Consider the following 21,194-nt stretch of genomic DNA (forward strand, 5'->3'; position numbering starts at 1 on the left):
AATGAATAGTAATTTAAAGGACGGTTAAGGGACGGAGAGTTGCACGTTTCGTCCCTTAATTATGGGATGAAGTAAAAAAGTACAGTGGGGCCCGCGAATATAATTTAAGGGATGGTTAATGTACGATTTAGTGACGATGTCGTGGAACTGCCTAAGGAATGAATTTTAAGTTTTTCGGACAAGAAGTCAATCCAGTCAACATTATTCTAACCAGTTGATAACCCTAGCTCACGCCCCTACTCACTCTCACTCCTACCTCGCCTTCCGCCACCCTCTCTCTCTCTCTGCCGCCTTCACTTGCCCTTCGGAATTACCAATTCCGGCGCCTCCTTTGTGTCTCCATAAATTTACCTTCATTTCTGTTTATTATTTCATTCAGCTCAGTCTCTCTTAGGGATGGGGGACAATGGTGCTACTCATGTTGGTGATCACCCTGAGAATTTAACCGAAATCGTCGCCGATTCTCATCCGAGATCTCCGTGGAAAACTTCCGCCGCCGCTTCTCCGGCGCCCGGTGCTGATTCGGAGTCTTGGCCGGCACTATCCGATGCGCAGCAGCGATCCAAGTGTAATGGAGGTGCCGATTCTAACCCTCCCAACTCTCCTCCCCCGCCGATGGAGGCTGGGACCGATGCTTGTGCTGATCCTCCAACGCATTCTGCGCCGGTGGGTGCTACTTATGTCGATTTTATGATTTAATTTGTTGCTTTATTGTGTGTATTAATGCACTAGCTACATTCTAAGCCTGATTTTTTCGGTTGTAAAGATTCTTACTTTCTATTGCAAGTTGAGGGGAGACCGTAAGAGTAAGATCGCTGGCGTGTAAGGCAACACACAATTGATTTTAGATAGAATGATAGGGCACCTCAGATTATGGAACACTCATTGTTTTTCATATACCCGAAACACCTCTGAGATTCTTAGCATGGAAACTATGCCTAATTTCCTGATATGAAAATTTGGTATGCAGTTTTAGTTAGTTGATGGATAATAGGATTTGTCAATTTTTTTATCATTGACTTAATTCAATGTTACAACTTACAACAACACATGAGAGAATAGACAACGAAACTATTATTGGAGGAGCCTCTGTGCTGGTAAAGTAATAAAGAAATAATCTCCCTAAGTGTTTGAAAGATGACCATATGAATTCAATATGTTATTCAATTCACTCATTCTCTCAGTTTTATCATGTTTTCAACTACCTTAAGTAGGCTTATTGGCCTCTTATCATGTTTCTTGGTTTGACATGACATACTAAAAATCTGTTTCTTGGTTTGGGATAAGATATTGCTAAATGTTCTGTTTAAGAACTATCTATGTATCTGTTTGAACTAGTATACTTTTGTTTAAATTGGTAGCTTATCTTCCAGTTCTTGTGGACATCCAGGTTACTGTTGAGCCGCAGAAATTCAATGGCCGTGGTAACTTAAAATCTCCCCGAAGACCATATGCAACACATCATAATAAAAACGGCCCCAAGCATGGCCCAAATAATATACCTCCATTTGCTGTTCCCTTACCTTACCATCCGCCAACAATAACCCCAGTTTTCCATAATATGTTTCCAATTTCACCAACTTCTGTTCCTGGATATGGTTATCAGTTTCCAGCCAGACCTTTTCCTAGAGCTGATGCTCAAATGCCAAAGTCCGGTACTGATCCTGCACAGACCTATGTTTCACCAATGAATCTTAATATTCAACCTTCAGCGGGTGCTGATTCAAGTGGCCAGGATTCTGGTTCTGGTGGAAGAAGGCGTAATACGAATGAGCAATATGGACCAACGAATCCTTCCCGCAACAATCAACGGGCTGCCTCTAACAACATCTCTATGCAACAAAATGTGGGGCCAAGACATTTGATAAGGCATCCATATTTTGGGCCTGCGGGTGTTATTGACGGGCCAAACTATCCCGGTATATGTGCTACAATGTGGAAGTATATTTGACATATTGTTTTATTAAGTTGACATCATATATTCTCTGTTTCATTTTGTTCACTTTCTTTTCATTATCCTCACTTTTTCATCTATTATTATTGGAGAACAGTTATCGAATAGAGTTTTCGTTATACAGGTCCACCAGGAGCTTTCTTTTACTATCCTGCTGCGCCCCCAGGCTCTGTTAGGATTCCTTATCCACCATTTTTAGTTCCATATCCATTGAGCCCTGGTGTTCCTGTATCACCCACGCCAATGATAACATTGAGGGCCAGCATTGTTAAGCAAATTGAGTATTATTTCAGGTGAATTATTTAAACTGATCTCATGCTCTGAAATTCAATCTACACAACAGGAGGGTTGGAACTAGTTCTATAAGAACCATAACATGTTTTCAAGCCTACTGTTGTGTGTGCATCAACTGCATTCGTAAAAATTGATGTTGATCAGCTTTGATTTGAAAAACTTCATACATCGTTCTTTAGTTTTTAGTGGTATTTCAAGAACATGCTAATGCTTCTAATTTTATTTGGTCATGTTTGAGATTTTTTAAACTAACAAAGGGACTTATCCTGATAACTATGCATTGAATATTAATATACTTTGGCAGTGATGAGAATCTGCAGAATGATCCCTACTTGATCTCCTTGATGGACAACCAGGGCTGGGTCCCTGTATCGAGTATTGCAGGCTTTAAAAGGGTAATATTTCATTATTCATTCTCTGAGCTTGGGTCCATGATCTTTGGAGAATTCCTCCTCTCCCCTCCCTTCCCCTCCCCCCAATTCACAAAAGAACTGAGGGAGAAAAAGCTTTTGCTATTCTGTCTAATAGGTTGGTAAGCTTGGTTGTTAGGGTGCATGATTATATAACCTAGGTCTGCTGCAAATCCATTGTCTCTTACACTTGACTTGCTTCTCCTGGGTGAGTTGTTTCTGTCTGAGTCTTTTGCTTCTAAAAGCTTTCATGGAATGGGTTTCAGGTGAAACAAATGAATGTAGAGATACCATTTATCATAGACGCATTGCAAACATCGGAGTCCGTTGAAGTGCAGGTTCAATAAATTCCCTCTCCTTCGCATTTTTCAGTCAAATGTCTTTTCATCTTTTGGTGATTGTACAAAAAGCTATTTCTTATGCTTTTGTTTCATATTTTCAGTTCCTTTCTTCTGAACTCTTTCTTGAATGTGTGATCTCATTCTCTGCAGGGTGAGAAGATGAGAAGACGCAATGAGTGGTCTAAGTGGATTTCAAAATCTGTAAACAGTGAGCCTAAATCCACAGGTGGAAATTCCATAAAAAATGATGATCAGAAAGAGAATAAGAGAGATAGTCCTGATGGAACAACTGGGTTGCTTCCTCCAGATGAAAGCTTAGTGGATTCTCTGCCATTGGCTTCAGATACTCTGGTAAGCACCATTAAAAGTTCTACAGAACATTGCAAGGAAAGTGAAGAACAGAGAGTTGCTTTAGGAAACAGTAATTTGAGATTAGAGATCTCTAAGAACAATGCAAGTGTACATAGCGGTGGATCAAATTTCCAAGCAAATTCACTAGGAGCTGATTCTGTGAAGTCAGTCATATTCGAAAACAGTGAAAACAAAAAAATGCAGGCTCTTTCGAAACCAAAAGTACAGAACTATGCTGAGTCATCTGATGATTTTTCAAGCACATTTATGCTTGATGAAGAGCTGGAATTGGAGCGGAAAACGACGGGGCATGACCATCCGTCTACTGCTGGAAGGTATTTTAGGTTTTCTTTCTGCTTGATTTATCTAATACTACCGTTGTCCCTTAAAAATAGAAACTATTTCCATTTCAGTCTGTCCCTTAAAAAATAGAAACTTTCTATTTTAGGAAGTGGACCCAACAATCCACTAACACTACTTCCTCTATTTTTCTCTTCCTCTCTCCTACTTTACCCATTTTTCTCTTCATCTCTCTTACTTTACCAATTGGACATTAAAACCCGTACCATTTCAAAAGTTTCTATTTTTCAAAGATGGTGGTAGTATTGTTAGATGCACCAATCTGTTTCTTTACGTGTAAAATTGTTCAAATGGAAATGCATATGCTTGTGATGGACATGAAAATATTGGTAGCTGTAGCTCATATTTGTAGCAGAAATGTACAATGAATCCAGTATGTAGCATTTATACAATGAAACCAGTATGAAACTCGTCATTTTGACAGAAACAGGGATGTTACTTAGTGATTTTGGTTATGCAAACATCTATGGTTCCATACTAAATTAAGTTATACATGTGTTCTTACATTATATTGAGTTGTTGATTTCTGATATTCGCATAGACATATTATTTCTGCATTTATCTGCCTTCCTCTGTAAATGATTTAATTATTTTCATCTCCCTTGGACCCACTTTATACATTTTGGCTATGTCCTTTCTCAACATCAGAGGTAGAGTTTCAATACATGAATTTCCAGTTGTCTGCTTCAATTCTGGCAATGCTGTTGAGGTTATTAGTTCCTAATCATGTAGATGTGGTATATTATTTAATATAATCCTTCTTTCCTGTAGTTACATAGTTTCTCTGTTTCCACTCGACTCAGTAGTACAGTTCTGCAAGTAATAATTCTGTAAGCAGTTGATCGGGGATATTATGGAGTATGGACAATATCACCAACTGAGGAGCTATAAAATCATGTGTGTATTATTGCCTCATTTGCAATAATTGGGTGATCATCGTAGAAGTTTTCTCCATTACAAGACCCCCTTGATGTAATCTTGTGCAAATGTTTGAACACCTACTGTTCAGGCTTCATTGTTAAATCTTTCTACAAGCTTTTGGACATAACGTTGAATCTTTCACATCGATTTATTCTAATTGTTACCTTTTTCCATTGCCAGCAGATTGAACGCCTGTTAAATTTTAGTACTGTAGTGCCTATTAAGTTGTTCATTTCCATCTCTCAGCCTACATCCTTCTGGTATCCTGCTGTTTTTTGAAGTGCTTGTTTTTTCTCAGTCCCAGCTGCATGTAAGCTTCATAATATGTGCTCAGTGCATTATCTTTTTTAATTGTGGGTGTCTGCAGGGTTGATGATGAAGATGATGAAATCAGTATTAGTGATCAAGCTGTTGAGAGGCTTGTAATTGTCACTCAAGTGAGACCATGATTCCTTGCCAGGCTTGTTTGAGTCATTCTGTTAGCCTGTTATTTAAAATATTCTTTAAATATTCTTCTAAAATGCTTATCGCTCTGCTGATGTTCTCTGGATCTATTCGGTTTCTGTAACTCTGCTATTTATTTGAGGTTCAGTCATAGGGTAAAATAGATCTGCGGTACATGATTGATCCTATCCCATTGATGCATGTGTATGAAGTATTCAATTTCTCTTTATCATCAAATTTGTTTTGTTAGGCTAAGGAGTCTATCCCATTTAAATGTCTTTTGTCCAATGTCCATTAAAGACATGCTTTGCTGGTAGGATATTAATAAAAAGTTGCAATTGAAAAGTGTTATCAGCTGGATTCTTTAAGTTAGTGAATAACTAGGTTCTACAATGCAGAATAGTCGAATGAGAGCCGGGGAGAAATCAAAACCATTGTCCAGTGAGCATGCTTCCGAGATAAATGATGGCCTATACTATTATGAGCAGGTTCGCATATTTGTTTACACATAATATTGAACGGAAAGCAGTTGTTACTAATATTATCACTCCATTTGCAGGAACTGAGCTTAAAAAGGTCAAATTGTAGACATAATCAGCCTATTAGTGAAGGCAGGGATGACAACTCCAGAAATTCTGCTGAAAGTGCTGCAACATTAAACTCTAGGGTTCTTGATCATTCCACAATAAAAAGCAGCTCCGAGGGGCCTGGACATTCCTACTCCCGTAAAAAGCAAAATAAAATCAACTTGAAGCAACAGCAGCGACTGTCGTATGGGAATCTAAAAGGTCATGTAAGTGTCCGGAACTCTATGGGAGCGATATCTGGAAGTCCACCTAGTGATGCAGTTGGTTTTTTCTTTGGTTCGACGCCCCCAGATAGTCATGGGTGAGTATCACAACATTACATTCTTTAAGATAAGCACTAATGGATCAGCTGTCCACGGGTGAAACATCTAAATTTTATTTAGATTTGTTGGTTTTTTTCCAAGGTCCCATGACAACCTTTTTTTTCAGGTTCAGGCATTCAAAGTTGAGTGCCTCACCTCAAAGCAGCAATCTCTCAGGAAGTAGTCCTCCAGTTGGTTCAGTACCAAAGCCATTTCCTCCATTTCAGCATGCAAGCCATAAACTTCTGGAGGAAAATGGTTTCAAACAGCAGTTGTAAGAAGATACAATTAAAGGAATTTTATGCTATAGTTGCTTGAGTGCATGCCTAATCAAGGAAGGACTAGTTAATTGGCCAGCTGAATTGTGTCCCTATTATATATTAAGCTGGTAAATTTTCTTTGTCCAGGTACAGTAAATATAAAAAACGCTGCCTGAGTGAACGAAAGAAAATGGGCATTGGTTGCAGTGAGGTATCTTGGAAATTATAGATGAATTTCTCTTCGAACAGCTTGAAGATATTTTTTCATTAGATTTTAGATCATTGATGTAATGAATGTTTCCTCCTTGCGGTTTTGGCTAATAAATAATCTGGTTAAACTGCATTGGGTTTTGGTGGTACCGTATTTCACTGAGGCTGATGCAAACCGCTTTTTACTTGCAGGAGATGAACACATTATACAGGTTTTGGTGTTTTTTCTTAAGGAACATGTTTGTCCCTTCCATGTACAATGAGTTCCGTAAGCTGGCGCTAGAAGATGCAGCTGCTGGTTACAATTACGGAACAGAATGTCTATTCCGCTTCTATAGGTACAGTCTTTGCATGTGGTGTTGTTTTTCCTGATGCTTATATTTTTTTATTCTTCTCATCTTCTCTTCATGTCCTCTTTCTTTCACATAGCCTCCTTTCCCAGTTGGGATCCTATGTCCCACAATTTTTTGTGCCTCAATATGTCCCACTATTTTTTGTGCCTCAGTATGTCCCACTACTATTAATTTCACTATTTTAATATCATGTAATATAAAAATAGAATAATTACTGTACATGGACCACTACTCAGATTATTGAAGCCTAATTTGTAACTGTAGCATTAACCTAAAATACTGGAAGTTGAAATTGAAACAAAAATACTATTAAAAATATTAAAAAATGATATTGAGATAGACTATACAAAGTGTATCTTTCCTACCCTTATCTTTCTTCATTTACAATTACCTAGATTATAATTTCTTTTCTCAGTTATGGCTTGGAGAAGGAATTCAAAGATGATCTTTATGATGACTTTGAACAGTTAACACTTCAATTCTACAAAACAGGGAACTTGTATGGCCTGGAGAAGTACTGGTAATTGTTGTCTCTTATCTGTCATTGTGATTTCAGAAACCACAATTAACTATTGAGTCAACAGATACAAGATACTTGTAGAAAATCCAACATCACGAGACAGTATAGTTTTTCGATTCTACACCCTTCACCATTTCACTTTCTTTTGTTGTTGACAATTCTCACTTTGACCTATCAGGGCATTTCACCATTTCCGGGAGGCACGGGACGAGAAAGAGGCAGTGAAGAAGCACCCCGAATTGGATAGGCTGCTGAGAGAGGAATATCGTAGCATGGAAGATTTCAAGCGTGCTAAAGCTAAGAATGCAACCGTAAAAGAAAGCAACCATTAAGCCACATAGGCCGTTTGACTTGGCAGTTTCAGTGAACTGACGATGTCTCAGATTTTGAAAGGAGAATTATTACAGTCTATAGAGGTAAAAGCTGAAATTGGTGGCCCATTTTTCGGTTATTGGGTAGTTTTCTACTTTCTTGTACATAGGATGTTGACGACATCCTAGTGTCGCAACAAAGAATGTCAAATATCAGGATGTTTTTTTTTCTTTTTTGCTCTTTGGTTTTTGTGAGCTGTATATAAGAATATTGGTGGAAAAAAAAGGTTAATAATGACGTGAGCTTTGTATAACTTGGAATTCATGTTTATTGAGTCATGTTTCATAATGGTAATTCGTGTAGTACTTCATATACCTAACTACCTATGCCTAGTCTGACATGTCAGTTGATAACTTAAAATGACACAACATTAATTCATGTATATAATGTGTTGATGGGAATGTTAAGTAGGAGGCGGTGTAGATCAAGGTGTAGTTCGTATATTTACGATGGAGAGAGGCCATAATGAGATAGAGATGTTGATTTTAGTAGGTGTATAAATATAGGTGTTATTGATAATAGGAGGGAATGTAGGTGAAATGTGTAGTTTGTGTTTTATAGTGGAGAAAGAGTACAATAAGGTGGGGATGTGGGGCAGTTTTGTGGAGGAAATGTTGCATTATGAGTAAGTAGTGATTTATGTGTTGAGAAGAGAGCTTGTATTTAAACTAATTCTTTCGAAAAGTGTACATCTTGTTATATTTAACTAATAACTCCATAGTTGACCCCAACTTCTATATTTCTCTTCTAAGTTGGCAAGATAATTTTGGATCTAACATCAACTATTAACAACTTTGGTACTAGTGACTGGCATTAGTTATAATGTACTAATTTTAAAAAATCTCATATTAGAGATAATTGGTAGTTACAACATTTCTCATTTCGATTATGTAATTTTTAAAATTTTAACTAATTATTTTAATTTTAAGAATACGTAATTTACAAAGTTTACTGAAATTAGAGAATAATAGGAAAATTAATGAATTAAAAGTAATCGACTGTTTGGTTGGACTGTGGTCTCCGGTGCTAGCGGTATGGTATGATATGATTTGAGATGCCAACAATTGAATATACAAATTTCTTGCTAGACTTAGCCCTTAGTTTTGTAGTGGATAAGCTTACAAGTTACAATAAACAAGAGAGTGATAGTTTGCAGAAATATTACTACTTTGTAAGCCTTATTTTATGCTAAATAACTTGTTGGAAATATTGCAGCCTTTACACGGTCAAACTCTTGCTATTACATAAGAACAACAAACTAGAAGGTAAATAAAACAAAGTAAATGTAATAAAAGAACAAGATGCAAACTATGGTTTTCTTCAAGTCGAGTCGAGGTATCCCTCTCTCCGCAAGACGAGATACGCCTCGGCTAGTGCTCATGGATTGGCGCAACGTCCCCAAAGATGAAACGACTTTCCTCCTACCGAGTTGAAGCACCTCAAACTCGTAGGCACCGGCGAACTTGAATTGGAGGCGAGAACCGAGCAATGCAATGCCCCTAATGCGCACACTAGAATGCTTGAGCTAGAGAGAAGAGAGAATGATTTGTTGGTGTGTTTTCCATCTCTCAAATCCACACCTATTTATAGGATAGGAGTAACCATATGAGAGGTCTTTGCATTAAGGAACCTCATAAACATTTTAGAGGTTACCCTAAAAGTGAAAAGCCAAAAGACTTAGAAAATGAAAAGCTTAAAGCTCTTCAAATTTCTCACGTTTTCAACAATCCCCCACATTGGTTAGAGCGCTGCAAGCTCAAACCAACACCAGACACAAATGCATGTATTCAGACTCTTTGCTCAGTTCTCAAGAAACGATATTGTATTTGGAGAGATAACTTGTGATTTTGAACCTTCCATAGTCAACACTATCGGACATACCGGCGGGCTAGTGGACGCGATGCCTTGAACTATTCCTCCTTGGTGTATGCCTAGTCAATAGCATCAACACAATATTGTCTCAACTCTATCAGTTCTCACGTTTGTGTCCGTTTCGGCCGTGGAACACCTCTTTGGAATTTATAAGTGACTCACACACACGAAGCGGCCTCACTTCTCACTTACATAGGTGATTCTTTCATGAGTATCCTGCCATACTGCATCTCTTTGAGATTTCAAGAATCATTAAAAGTAAAAAGACTTAACCTCTTACCACGTGCAGGTTACAACACTCAATGCTTTCTAAAGAATGGACGACGATTAAAATCTTCTGAGTGTTACAGCTAGATTTGTATAGCTTCGTTTTCCCATTGAACCAATCCCATGGGATCTCCAATCGTATGGTTGGGTTACCACTATACTCATCTTTTAAGATGAGGTTTTCAGTCTCATTCCTTTTAGCAATTTATGTATTTGATCACGGTTTAAACCTTTTGTTAACGGATCCGCTAAGTTATCCGCTGACTTTACATAGTCAACTGAGATAATGCCACTTATGATAAACTGTCTTACGGTATTATGTCGCCGACGAATATGTCGAGACTTACCATTATAAAAGACACTTTGTGTTCTACCTATAGCTGCTTTGCTATCACAGTGTATCAATACTGCGGGCACTGGCTTCTTCCAACATGGAATACATTTTAGGAAATTTCTGAGCCACTCGGTTTCTTCCCCTACTTTATCCAATGATATAAACTCAGATTCCATGGTGGAACGAGCAATACACGTCTGTTTCATTGATTTCCACGAGACAGCACCACCCCCCACAGTGAACACATACCCACTTGTCGAGAATGAGTCTTTTGAATCAGAGATCCAATTTGCATCACAGTACCCTTCAAGTACTTGGGGATATCTTGTGTAATGCAACCCAAAGTTAATAGTATACTTCAAGTATCTCAAAACTCTACACAGAGCTTTCCAATGTTCCTTGCTTGGGTTGCTCGTAAATCGGATCAACTTGTTTACCGGACAAGCAAGATCAGGTCGAGTACAGTTTGTGATAAACATCAAACTTCCTATGACATTTGCATACTCTTCTTGAGCAACAGAATCACCCATATTCTTGCTCAGATGGACATTGAGCTCCAAATGAGTCTCTGCTGGCTTACAATCAAACGAGTTGAATTTCTTAAGCATTTTCTCAACATAATGAGATTGCGTTAAGGCAATTCCCTCATTGGTCCTCAATATTTTGATTCCGAGAATCACATCAGTTAGACCCATATCTTTCATATCGAAATTTCTTTTCAACATGTTTTTTGTCTCGTTAATAATGGCACTATTGCTGCCCATTATCAACATATCATCAACATACAGACACACAATAACAAACCTGTTATCTGTGTTCTTAATGTAAACACACTTATCACACTCATTAATAGTGAATCCATTTGCCAACATCACGTTGTCAAATTTCAAATGCCATTGTAACTGTGCTTGCTTCAACCCATATAATGACTTTACCAGTTTGCATACTTTACGCTCTTGTCCAGGCACAACAAACCCTTCGGGTTTTTTTTTAATTAAAAAAATTAACTTCATATATATGAAGGAGGAAATTACAAATTAACTCATATAACAAGGAGGAAAGACAAATTACGCCACCCAGGGTTCGAACTCGAGACCTCCAGGATGGACGCGGTATCCAGTACCCTTTACCGCTAGGCCAAGGGGCTTGGATAACAAACCCTTCGGGTTGTTCCATATATATTTCTTCTTCCAGATTGAGCAAAGCAACAATCGCAAGAAGCACCTGAATGGAAGTGATTCTCGTAACAGGTGAATAGGTATAAAAAAAGTCATACCCTTCTTTCTGCTTAAAGCCTTGGACAACTAGGCGAGCTTTGTACATATCTATAGTACCATCAGGCTTATATTTCCTTTTCAGAATCCACTTGCACCCTAAAGCCTTACAGCCTTCAGGCAAGTCTACTAACACCCAAGTGTTATTTCTCATAATGGATTCAATTTCACTGTTGATAGCTTCTTGCCGCCACGCTGCGTCTGGGCCAGATAAAGCTTCCGCCAATGACTTTGGTTCACCATCCAACATGAAAGTTATGAAGTCTGGACCAAAAGTCTTAGCAATTTTAACTCTTTTACCTCGTCTTGCTTCTATATCCTCAGGACTTGACCTCGTCCTTTTTGGAGGATTAGAACTAGTGGATTCTCCATCATTCTTTCACTAGAACGATCCTCCTGCTTCTTGCAAGGGTACACATTCTCAAAGAATATAGTATTTCTTAACTCAATTGTTATTCCTTCAGCCACGCCAGACACAACTGACCTATGGACTAGGAAACGATATGCACTACTATTAAGTGCATGGCCAATAAAGATGCAATCGACTGTTTTAGGGCCTATTGCAACTTGTTTCAGAGGAGGCACTTCTACCTTCGCTAAACACCCCCACACTTTGAGGTATGTATATGAAGGTTTCTTTCCCTTCCACAATTCATAAGGAGTCACATCCCTATTTTTTAGTGGAATTTTGTTCAGGATATGATTCGCTGTTAACACAGCCTCCCCCCACATGTTCTGGGATAAACCAGAATTAATCAACAGAGCATTCATCATCTCTTTAAGTGTTCGCTTTTTTCGTTCAGCAACTCCATTTGACTGTGGAGAATATTGAGCCGTTGTTTGGTGAATTATACCACTTGCATGACATAATTCTGCAAATGAAGCTACATACTCACCACCTCTATCACTTCGAATAGGGGTGGGTCGGTACGGTATACCGTACCGACCGTGTCATACCGCATACCGTACCGGAAAGTACGGTATGACAAAATTCAATACCGATACCGTATCGAATTTTCGGTATACCGAAATTCCGGTATACCGGAAATTCGGTATGATATTTTTTGATACCGTTACCATACCGTTATTACGGTATACCGTACCGTGTTTCGGTATACCGTAATAACGGTATGGTAACGGTAACGGTATACCGAAAAATATTTGGTTTCTTGATTTGTTCATTTACTAATTGGTTTCTCGATTGTTCATTATTTTTTGCTATCGGTAATTCGTCCATCACTCTATTCAATTTTATATTTTGGTTAGCATGTTATCAAGTATCATATTATATTTGTTGTTGCCGATGATGTTGATCTTTAAATATCTTTTAATATATATTTATGGATTATTTTGATTACATATATTCAGAATTTTATCACATAATCGTGGTTAATGATGAAATGAAGGTACTTATTGATTATTTTTGGCTATTTAGACCAATAGTAGTAATAATTGGTCTTATAAATAAAATCTCCAAATAGATTTACAAGTGTAATGATATAAAGATTCAATTTTTTCCCCCTAGACTTTAATTTCAATCTATCATTATAAACATGCATACAAATTCCCAAAAATATTAACAAGGCACGGTCTTCCTTTGATTTGAATACATTTTTAAAATACTAGCAAATAATATTTTTTTAATGTGAAAATACTAAAATTCAACATATATCAAAATTTGACTCATTTGTTGGTTATGATGAGTATATTTTAAAGTTAAGGGTTTAGGATTTAGGTTCCAAGGTTTGGGTTTTTAGTGTATAGGGTCGCTATATTGCAATGAAATGAATCTCGACTAGAAAGTGTCTCACCAGTGCAATATTAAATTATTGCAACGTAAACTTGCTCCTACAGTTATAACTCAACGGTTAATTCATATTTTCACAGATTAAAAATGCTTTTTAATTTTAAGTCTGATATTTAAATGTCAAGACAGTTTATTAAAATGTCAACACAAATATGTGTTGAAATTTTAATATGATTGTACTGACATTTTTAAGAAAAGGTAGCATTTAAACACACTCTTGTGTCTATGTGGGGTTAATGTGATTGAAAAAGTATAATCCAAAGTAAGAGGATGTCGAATATTCTTTTGTTTATCATTTCGCAACTTTTATTTCGCAAAATGAAATAAATATGAAGAAATTAAAATGATCCGTGCATCGCACAGGCGTGACACTAGTTAGTAATTTAAATTGGACATTTATTTCTCTTTAAGAATTAAAAATGACTGATTAGTATCCTATTTATTCATCCTTCAATTTAAGTAGTATATAAAATAAGATAACATACAATGAATTAAACACTAATTAAACGATTTGATTCATATTCAGCTGCACATATTTTTAATTGACATTTTATGAAGTGGGACGAAGAATAAAACAAAATTTTTAATTACTTTGTATATTTGGAATATGACATTACACAAAGAATCATATACTAAATGGTGTGAGTTAATACAAATTCTTTCAAATGTGCTCTGTTGAAACATATTCCTGATATCGTATTTCCAATCTTCTTTCGGTGTTATGTGCTATTGTGTTTATTATATTTAATAGGATGAGTTGATAAAAAAATAATTCTTGTTAATTTTGAATTTGTTTGAATAAATTATCATTTGAATGTTTAATTTTATTGTATTAATTGATGTATTAATTTTTTTTAATATAATATATATATAAATGTAATATATATTACAACATATTTAATATTAATATATATATATATATATATATATATAAAATAATCTATCGGTATACCACGATATACCGAATCTTCGGTATATATCGAATATTCGGTATACCACGGTATACCGGTATACCGTGGATTCGGTATATACTGAAGTTTCGGTATACCGTGGTATACCGGTATACCGTGGATTCGGTATACCGCGGTATAGAAAAATTGATACCGTTACCGTACCGAAACACTGCGGTACGGTATCATACCGTACCGGAAACTGCGGTATACCGAAAAATCGGTATTTTCGGTATTTTTCCGGTACGGTAAGTCCGGTATTACGGTATTTCGGTATAATTTCCCACCCCTAACTTCGAACACACTTAATTCGACAATTAAGTTGATTTTCGGCTTCATTTTTGAAGTCTTTAAACGCTTCAATTGCCTCATCTTTATTTCTTAATAAGTAAATGTAACAATACCTTGTGCAATCATCTATAAATGTGATGAAGTATTTTTTACCACCTCTAGTTTGCACAAATTTTAAATCACATACGTCTGTATGGATTAACTCTAGAGGTTTTGTGCTCCGTTCTACCGAGCGAAACGGTAGCTTGGTCATTTTTGCTTCAACACAGACTTCACATTTCTTTTGTGAGTTAAACTCGTGAACTTTTAGTAAATCAAGATTCACTAATCTTTTTATAGCATTTAGATTTACATGTCTCAATCTATTATGCCATAAATCAGAGCTTTCAAGCAAATAAGAGGATGTGTCATCTTCCTTATTGCTTATTCCTTTTCCACGGTGAATGACCGTAACATTCAGCTCAAAAAGCTCATTCACTAGGTGACCTTCACCTATGAACTTTTCATTCTTGGTCAATATAACCTTTTCACACTCAAATTCTAGTAAAAACCCATGATTTACTAGAAGTGAGCCCGACACCAAATTATTTCGGATGTATGGGACATGCAGCACATCCTTAAGGGTAAGAACCTTTCTTGATCCTAATTTTAGGAACACATTACCCACACCAACCACCTTAGAAGAGGCTTGGTTTCCCATACGTACTTTTCTACCTCCAACAGATTTGTAAGTAGAAAAAACGCTTCTCTCGGAGCACACATGACATGTGGCACCAGTATCAACAAACCATTCATTTGGATTATTACCATGGTCCATGTCGGAGACCATTGCGACCACCTCATGATCTTTGTTGTTTATAACAACACGTTCAAATAATTTGCATAATATTGTCTCCATTAATAAGTACAGAATTATATTGAATCATATGTGCATTGGTATATTCAATAACCTATGCATCCCAATTATTACTACCAAGTCTAAATTGGTCTTGCTTGTTAGATGACAAACGATAAACACCATTCTCAAGAGAATAGATCTCAAGGAATTAACCACTCCATAGCGCATCGACATGATTTCAGCAAGAGTACAATATCTCGTATTGCGATTGTTGGAAATATTGCAGCATTTACACGGGCAAACTCTTGCTATTACATAAGAACAACAAACTAGAAGGTAAATAAAACAAAGTAAATACAATAAAAGAACAAGATGCAAACTATGGTTTTCTTCAAGTCGAGTCGAGGTATCCCTCTCTCCGCAAGATGAGATACGGCCCTGCTAGTGCTCACGGATTGGCTCAACGTCCCCAAAGATGAAACGACTTTCCTCCTACCGAGTTGAAGCACCTCAAACTCGTAGGCACCGACGAACTTGAATTGGAGGCGAGAACCAAGCAATGCAATGCTCCTAATGTGCACACTAGAATGCTTGAGCTAGAGAGAAGAGAGAAGGATTTGTTGGTGTGTTTTCCATCTCTCAAATCCACATCTATTTATAGGATAGGAGTAACCATATGAGAGGTCTTGACATTAAGGAACCTCATAAACATTTTGGAGGTTACCCTAAAAGTGAAAAGTCAAAAAACTTAGAAAATGAAAAACTTAAACCCTTCAAATTTCTCACGTTTTCAACATAACTGAATATTGGAGCCTAAAAACCTTGATCCTAACACAAGTGACTAATTATTTAGAAAGGAATAAGTAGCTACTGTTTTATGATCTGCTCAGCTGTGTTTTCTGAGTGAATTTAAAGGTCTTCGAGCTTTCCATATACTCCCACAACATTTAAAAAAATAAATATGACAAATATATATATAACGTTTTTATATCAAATTAATTTATGCATAATAAATCCTACTCCTAATACTAATTTGTTTTTTCATACATCTTCAACAAAACAGTTTTTTATGGAGTACTTGTATTGCATGTAATGAAGAAATCCTTTTGTCCCCCTAATTTAATTTAATGAGATGCTAACTAAGAATTTAAGAGTTGCCCTAGAAACTGCTGACTGGAAATCAAGGGCTTAAACCTTGATTATATGGATTTGGTAGTAACAAAATCAGATCTTTTACATTAAATCTCAATTTGATGGAAACCAAGACATGAAGTAGAACCTAATTTCAAGAATTAAGGATGAAGAAACAAGAAGAATATGGAGCAAGAAAGGTGAGCAAAGAGCATACATACATAGTATTAATTGATATGTGTTGTGACAAAATAAAGAAATTGTAGGAAACAGCTATGAGTTATAGGAGTCTTCTTCTTCGGGCGGCAACAAGTTGAGATCGAAGCGGGCAAAGGCGATGGAAGCGAAGGCATCTGTAGCGTGGTGGTGGTTTGGTTTAGTTTGATGCTTTTCCCTGGATTTTACGAGCCACCATCCTATTTATTGTAGGTCTGAGTGTAGCCGTAATATTTTACGAACACGATTCTATTAATTATGTTAAACATCTAATTGTTCACGTGCTTAACTAGCGGCGCACATTACACTCTAAAACTTGGTTGAGTAATAATTATGCTCTAAAATTCTAAATAAATAATCTTCATAAAATATAGTACTAGTACTGAATACTTGACCAAATTATGAAAATTAAAAAATCATACTGTATGGTTAAATTTTAAAAATATAATTACAATAGTGTTTTTGAAAAGACTAAACTAAACTAAACCTGAGATATTTTATAATTGTAAAAACCAAAAAACCGTAGAAAAAGAATTTTGGAAATCTCAATTTTATTAAGACTAGAGATGAAATACCGACCTGCAGCGCAGTTTGCAGTCGTCACATTCTGACGGAACATGTCGTATTGCAGCTAGATACCTTAATTCACAGCGGGCCGCCGGCGTTCAGCGTGCCGTTCCGCCGGAACGACTTTGCAGCGGAACGCGTTCCCATGCCGTGCCGGGTGCCGACGGCACGACTCGCGGCACGGTCTGTGCCGCCACGCGCTTCGGCGACATGGCTCTTCCCGGCGTCGTGCGTGACGCCCACTCGCCGGCCCGCCACGTGACGCAATAATTATTTTTTTTTAATTCGATTTTATAAAAAAAAATTTAACGGTATTATTACCGTTTTTTTTACCGTTTTTTATTTTTTTTTTTTTTCTTATTCTATAAATACTCCTAAGTCATCCTCATTTCACACGCAACTACACATCTATTATTCCTAAATCAACTTCATTTTCTCTCTAATTTTCATATTCAATCTCTTCACAAAATGTCCGGCGACGGCAACTACGGCGGTGGCGGCTCCGGTGGGTGGGATCTCAACGCGTTCGGCGATTGGGAGACCATGTACAACACACTTGGTGGTTCCGGTTCGTCGACGCCGGGCACCCAGGGGTCGGCGACGCCGGGTGGGTACCAACCACCCACTTTCGATGTGGATGCATACGCTCGACCCTCCGCCTCGCGGCCTTCTTAGGGATTGTCTCAGATTCGGGAGGATATCCCCGTTGAACCCACCCAGGGAGGAGGCCGAGGTGGTGGAAGCTCCAGGGCTGCGTCTGAGGCGGCCGAGGAGGAGAAACCGGAGGATCTGGGCCGGCATCCGTACAGCAACGAAGAAACAAAGGCGGTGTACAACGCCTGGCTCACCGTCTCGTACGATCCCATCGTCGGGAATCAACAAGCCGCCAAGTGCTTCTGGGAAAAGGTCTGTGATGTCTACCACCAGACTAAGCCGAAAGGGGCCCGGAAGCACAAATATACAATGCTCCGTGCTCACTTTGGCCGAGCCGACTTACAGGTCAAAAAATTCTGCCGCATCTACTCGGCCGAAGCGGCGCACTACCAAAGCGGAGCTTCGGGCGCCGACATTCTGAGGGCGGCTTTGCGCGCCTTCCACCAGGACACCGGTCTACAGTTCAAATTTGTTGATATTTGGCAGCTCGTCAAGGACGAGGAAAGGTGGGCCGGCGGTGTCCGCTCCAACTCGGGCTCAACCTCAAAGCGGACGAAGCACACGGCGAGCGGCAACTACTCGTCTGGTGACACCGGGGAGGGCAGCGAGGATGAACCGCAGGTGTTTGCGGGTACGGCCAGCGAATACGGGGGATCCAGCCGTGGGCGCCGTCGGCCGCAAGGGACGAAGGCGGCGAAGGCGGCTAGAGCGAGGAAGGGCCGAGGCGAATCAAGCCAGTCGGCCTCGGGATCGGGCTCGCGGGGAGGCTCGGACGCACTTATGGTGGCGTACATGACCGCCACAATGGCGGACACTTCCCGCTTCTCGTAAGCCTAATTCGCGGCCTGGTGGAACGGAATTGTGCATATGGCAGCACAACTTAGCCTTCCGACTCCCCCTCAACCTCGACCGCCTCCGGAGGATGATTAGCCGGCGGAGTAGTTTTTTTATTTTCCCACGTTTAATTTTGTGTTTTTTATTGTATGTTTTTTATTTTTTTAGGATTTTAATTGTGTGTTTTTTATTTTTTTTAAGTTTAAGTTGTAATTTTTTTTAATGTTGTGTGTTTTTTAATAAAGTGTGTTTGTTTTAATTGAATTGGGTTGGAAATAAAAATAAGAAATGAAATTGAATGAATAGTAATTTAAGGAACGGTTAAGGAACGGCTAAGGAACGGTTAAGGAACGGCTAAGGAACGGAGGGTTGCAGGTTTCGTTCCTTAGTTAAGGAATGGAGTAAAAAAGTACAGTGGGGCCCGCAAATAGTAATTTAAGGAACGGTTTAGGAACGGTATAGGAACAACGTTGTGGATGACCTTATTGCGTGAGATATTAAAATGTGAATTCTAGTGTGGGGGAAAGGATATTCACCGCATTTCATTTTCTGCATTCAATTTTAGAAAAATAATGATAAATGGTTAAAATAAATAAATAGTAAAATGAGAGATAGAATAATGTAGAGACGACTCTTATTTTAAATATTCTTTTTTTCACTTTAATCTTTCTTCACGGTAATCATTTATTATTTTTTTTCAAAATGAAATGACTCTACTAATATGGAACAGATGGAGTATAATTTATAATACTCCACTGTAAAATCGACAAGTTGAGTCCAAATTCATATCCAGGGCTAAAAATATATTCTCAATAAATATCACACTACTTTTGTTCGGATTATGTCAACTCTTTTTAACAAGAATGTAATAGTATTAGTTAATTATCCTTAAAACTTTTATTACGGAGAGGCTTATTATTAGAATTAGTCTAGTAGGTTAAGTAAAAAAATGCAATTATTTTAATAAAATAAAAAAATAAGAATATAAAGAAAATAATTTTGCCTCCCTTTTATATTTTAAAGCAATCAACATAGAAACTTTATATAAATGTACATATGGTAATTAAGCTGAGTAGTATTTCTTTATCTTTTTTCTCTTTATATTTTTGTTGGATTTACCTTTTTAAGAAAATATATTTACTTTTTTTGAAAAAATAAATAAAAAATATATCTTCCCAATTTATCTATTTTCTTTGGTGTTAGCTCTTAGATGGTGTTTAGCTATGCTTAATTTGAAAGAGCTGTAAACGTATTCAGATAGTTAAACGTGAGTATCTTATTTAGTGTTAGAAGCTTAACAAAACACCCTTTAATTAAGTCTTTATAATTGTTTAACGTCTTCCATATCATATCGCGTGTCTCAGTAGTATGTTTTAGACCTAAAATTAAGTGCGATTCTTGTTCTGCCCATATTTCCTTCTAATTTATCAACAAAGGCAAGATTTCGTATTTCTTTTATCCATGGTATGATTTGTTTGTGATATGCCTTCTTTTAATAAGTAATTATCAACTATAAATAATTCTCACTTCTTTCTATACTCTCAAAAAGATTTGAATTCAACGCCGGGAGAATGTATAAATCTTACTCCATATCCCATGCTCCTCGTGCAAAGATTGGAACATTCATAAAATGTTTATAAACTTAATTGAATTTGCAGCAATTTTTTAGATTTAATTTACAGGTCTTTTTATTATTAACAATACAAAACTGTCTTAATTCCTCTTGGAGTGGGGAAACAAGTTCCTTATTCAATTTCAACATACTTAAAGGGAGTATTTTATATTTTAACATAAAATGATAGAAAATTATATACCAAAAGTGGCTAAAACAAATAATTGAGTTCTCAAATGCAAGTTTTTTTTTCTCTCAAAACATAACTATGTAAATGTGTTCCCTTTCTATTTTTGTAGTAGGAGTAGATTACTCCATTTATTTTAAGGAGTAGTTTGGACATGTTGTCGTTTCCGCAACGGTATCTTTTCCTGACAAAAAAATAATCATCGTTTTTCTCATTTTCGCACAAACCAAAAGGCAATCTACACAATTCCGACACCTCTACCAAATTGCTTACTTAGTTTCTTTTTTTTTTATTATGTTTCTTTTACCTCTAAAGAAAGTCTGAATTGCAACACGTGGATCCCTCCAACGCCCACAAATACAAAAGGAATCTTGTTCTCCGGCAACAAATCATCAGATCCTCTTCTGCCCCCATGTAATTTATGCTTCTATTTGTGATGGGGTACGGACTAAACAAGCCCAACAGCACCAACGGCCCATCAGCCCAAAGCCCAAGGAAGAGTATGAGTTCGGCATTACCAAAGAGTTCGGCCTCAGCCTACAGCTCGGCAAAAGCCAACCAATCAAGCTCTGCTCTCAGGTCGGCATCAAGCTCTACTCTCAGATCGGCAACCAAAGCAGTTCGGTCTCAGTATTCGACCGAACAAGGAGTTAGTGGACCCATGCAGGATTTCCACAACTT

The 21,194-nt window shown here is 37.5% G+C and overlaps 1 protein-coding gene across 2 annotated transcripts; it reads left to right on the forward strand.

Moving 5' to 3' along the window:
• Positions 1-212: 212 nt before the first annotated feature.
• On the forward strand, positions 213-7,973 carry LOC121740929 (la-related protein 1A-like). Of its 2 annotated transcripts, XM_042133594.1 has the most exons (15): positions 213-666; positions 1,391-1,919; positions 2,079-2,247; positions 2,553-2,643; positions 2,925-2,996; positions 3,150-3,350; positions 3,555-3,685; positions 4,999-5,068; positions 5,474-5,563; positions 5,635-5,963; positions 6,092-6,238; positions 6,372-6,435; positions 6,627-6,772; positions 7,203-7,307; positions 7,486-7,973. In XM_042133594.1, exons 1-15 carry the CDS (start codon positions 397-399, stop codon positions 7,637-7,639), a joined length of 2,568 nt encoding a protein of 855 aa, XP_041989528.1. In that variant the 5' UTR covers positions 213-396; the 3' UTR covers positions 7,640-7,973. The 2 variants fall into 2 exon arrangements, with proteins under 2 accessions (XP_041989528.1, XP_041989522.1); XM_042133588.1 differs by having other exon boundaries at positions 3,150-3,685.
• The last annotated feature ends 13,221 nt before the right edge of the window (positions 7,974-21,194 follow it).

Source organism: Salvia splendens, chromosome 1, assembly GCF_004379255.2.
Source record: "Salvia splendens isolate huo1 chromosome 1, SspV2, whole genome shotgun sequence".
Lineage (NCBI taxonomy): Eukaryota > Viridiplantae > Streptophyta > Magnoliopsida > Lamiales > Lamiaceae > Salvia > Salvia splendens.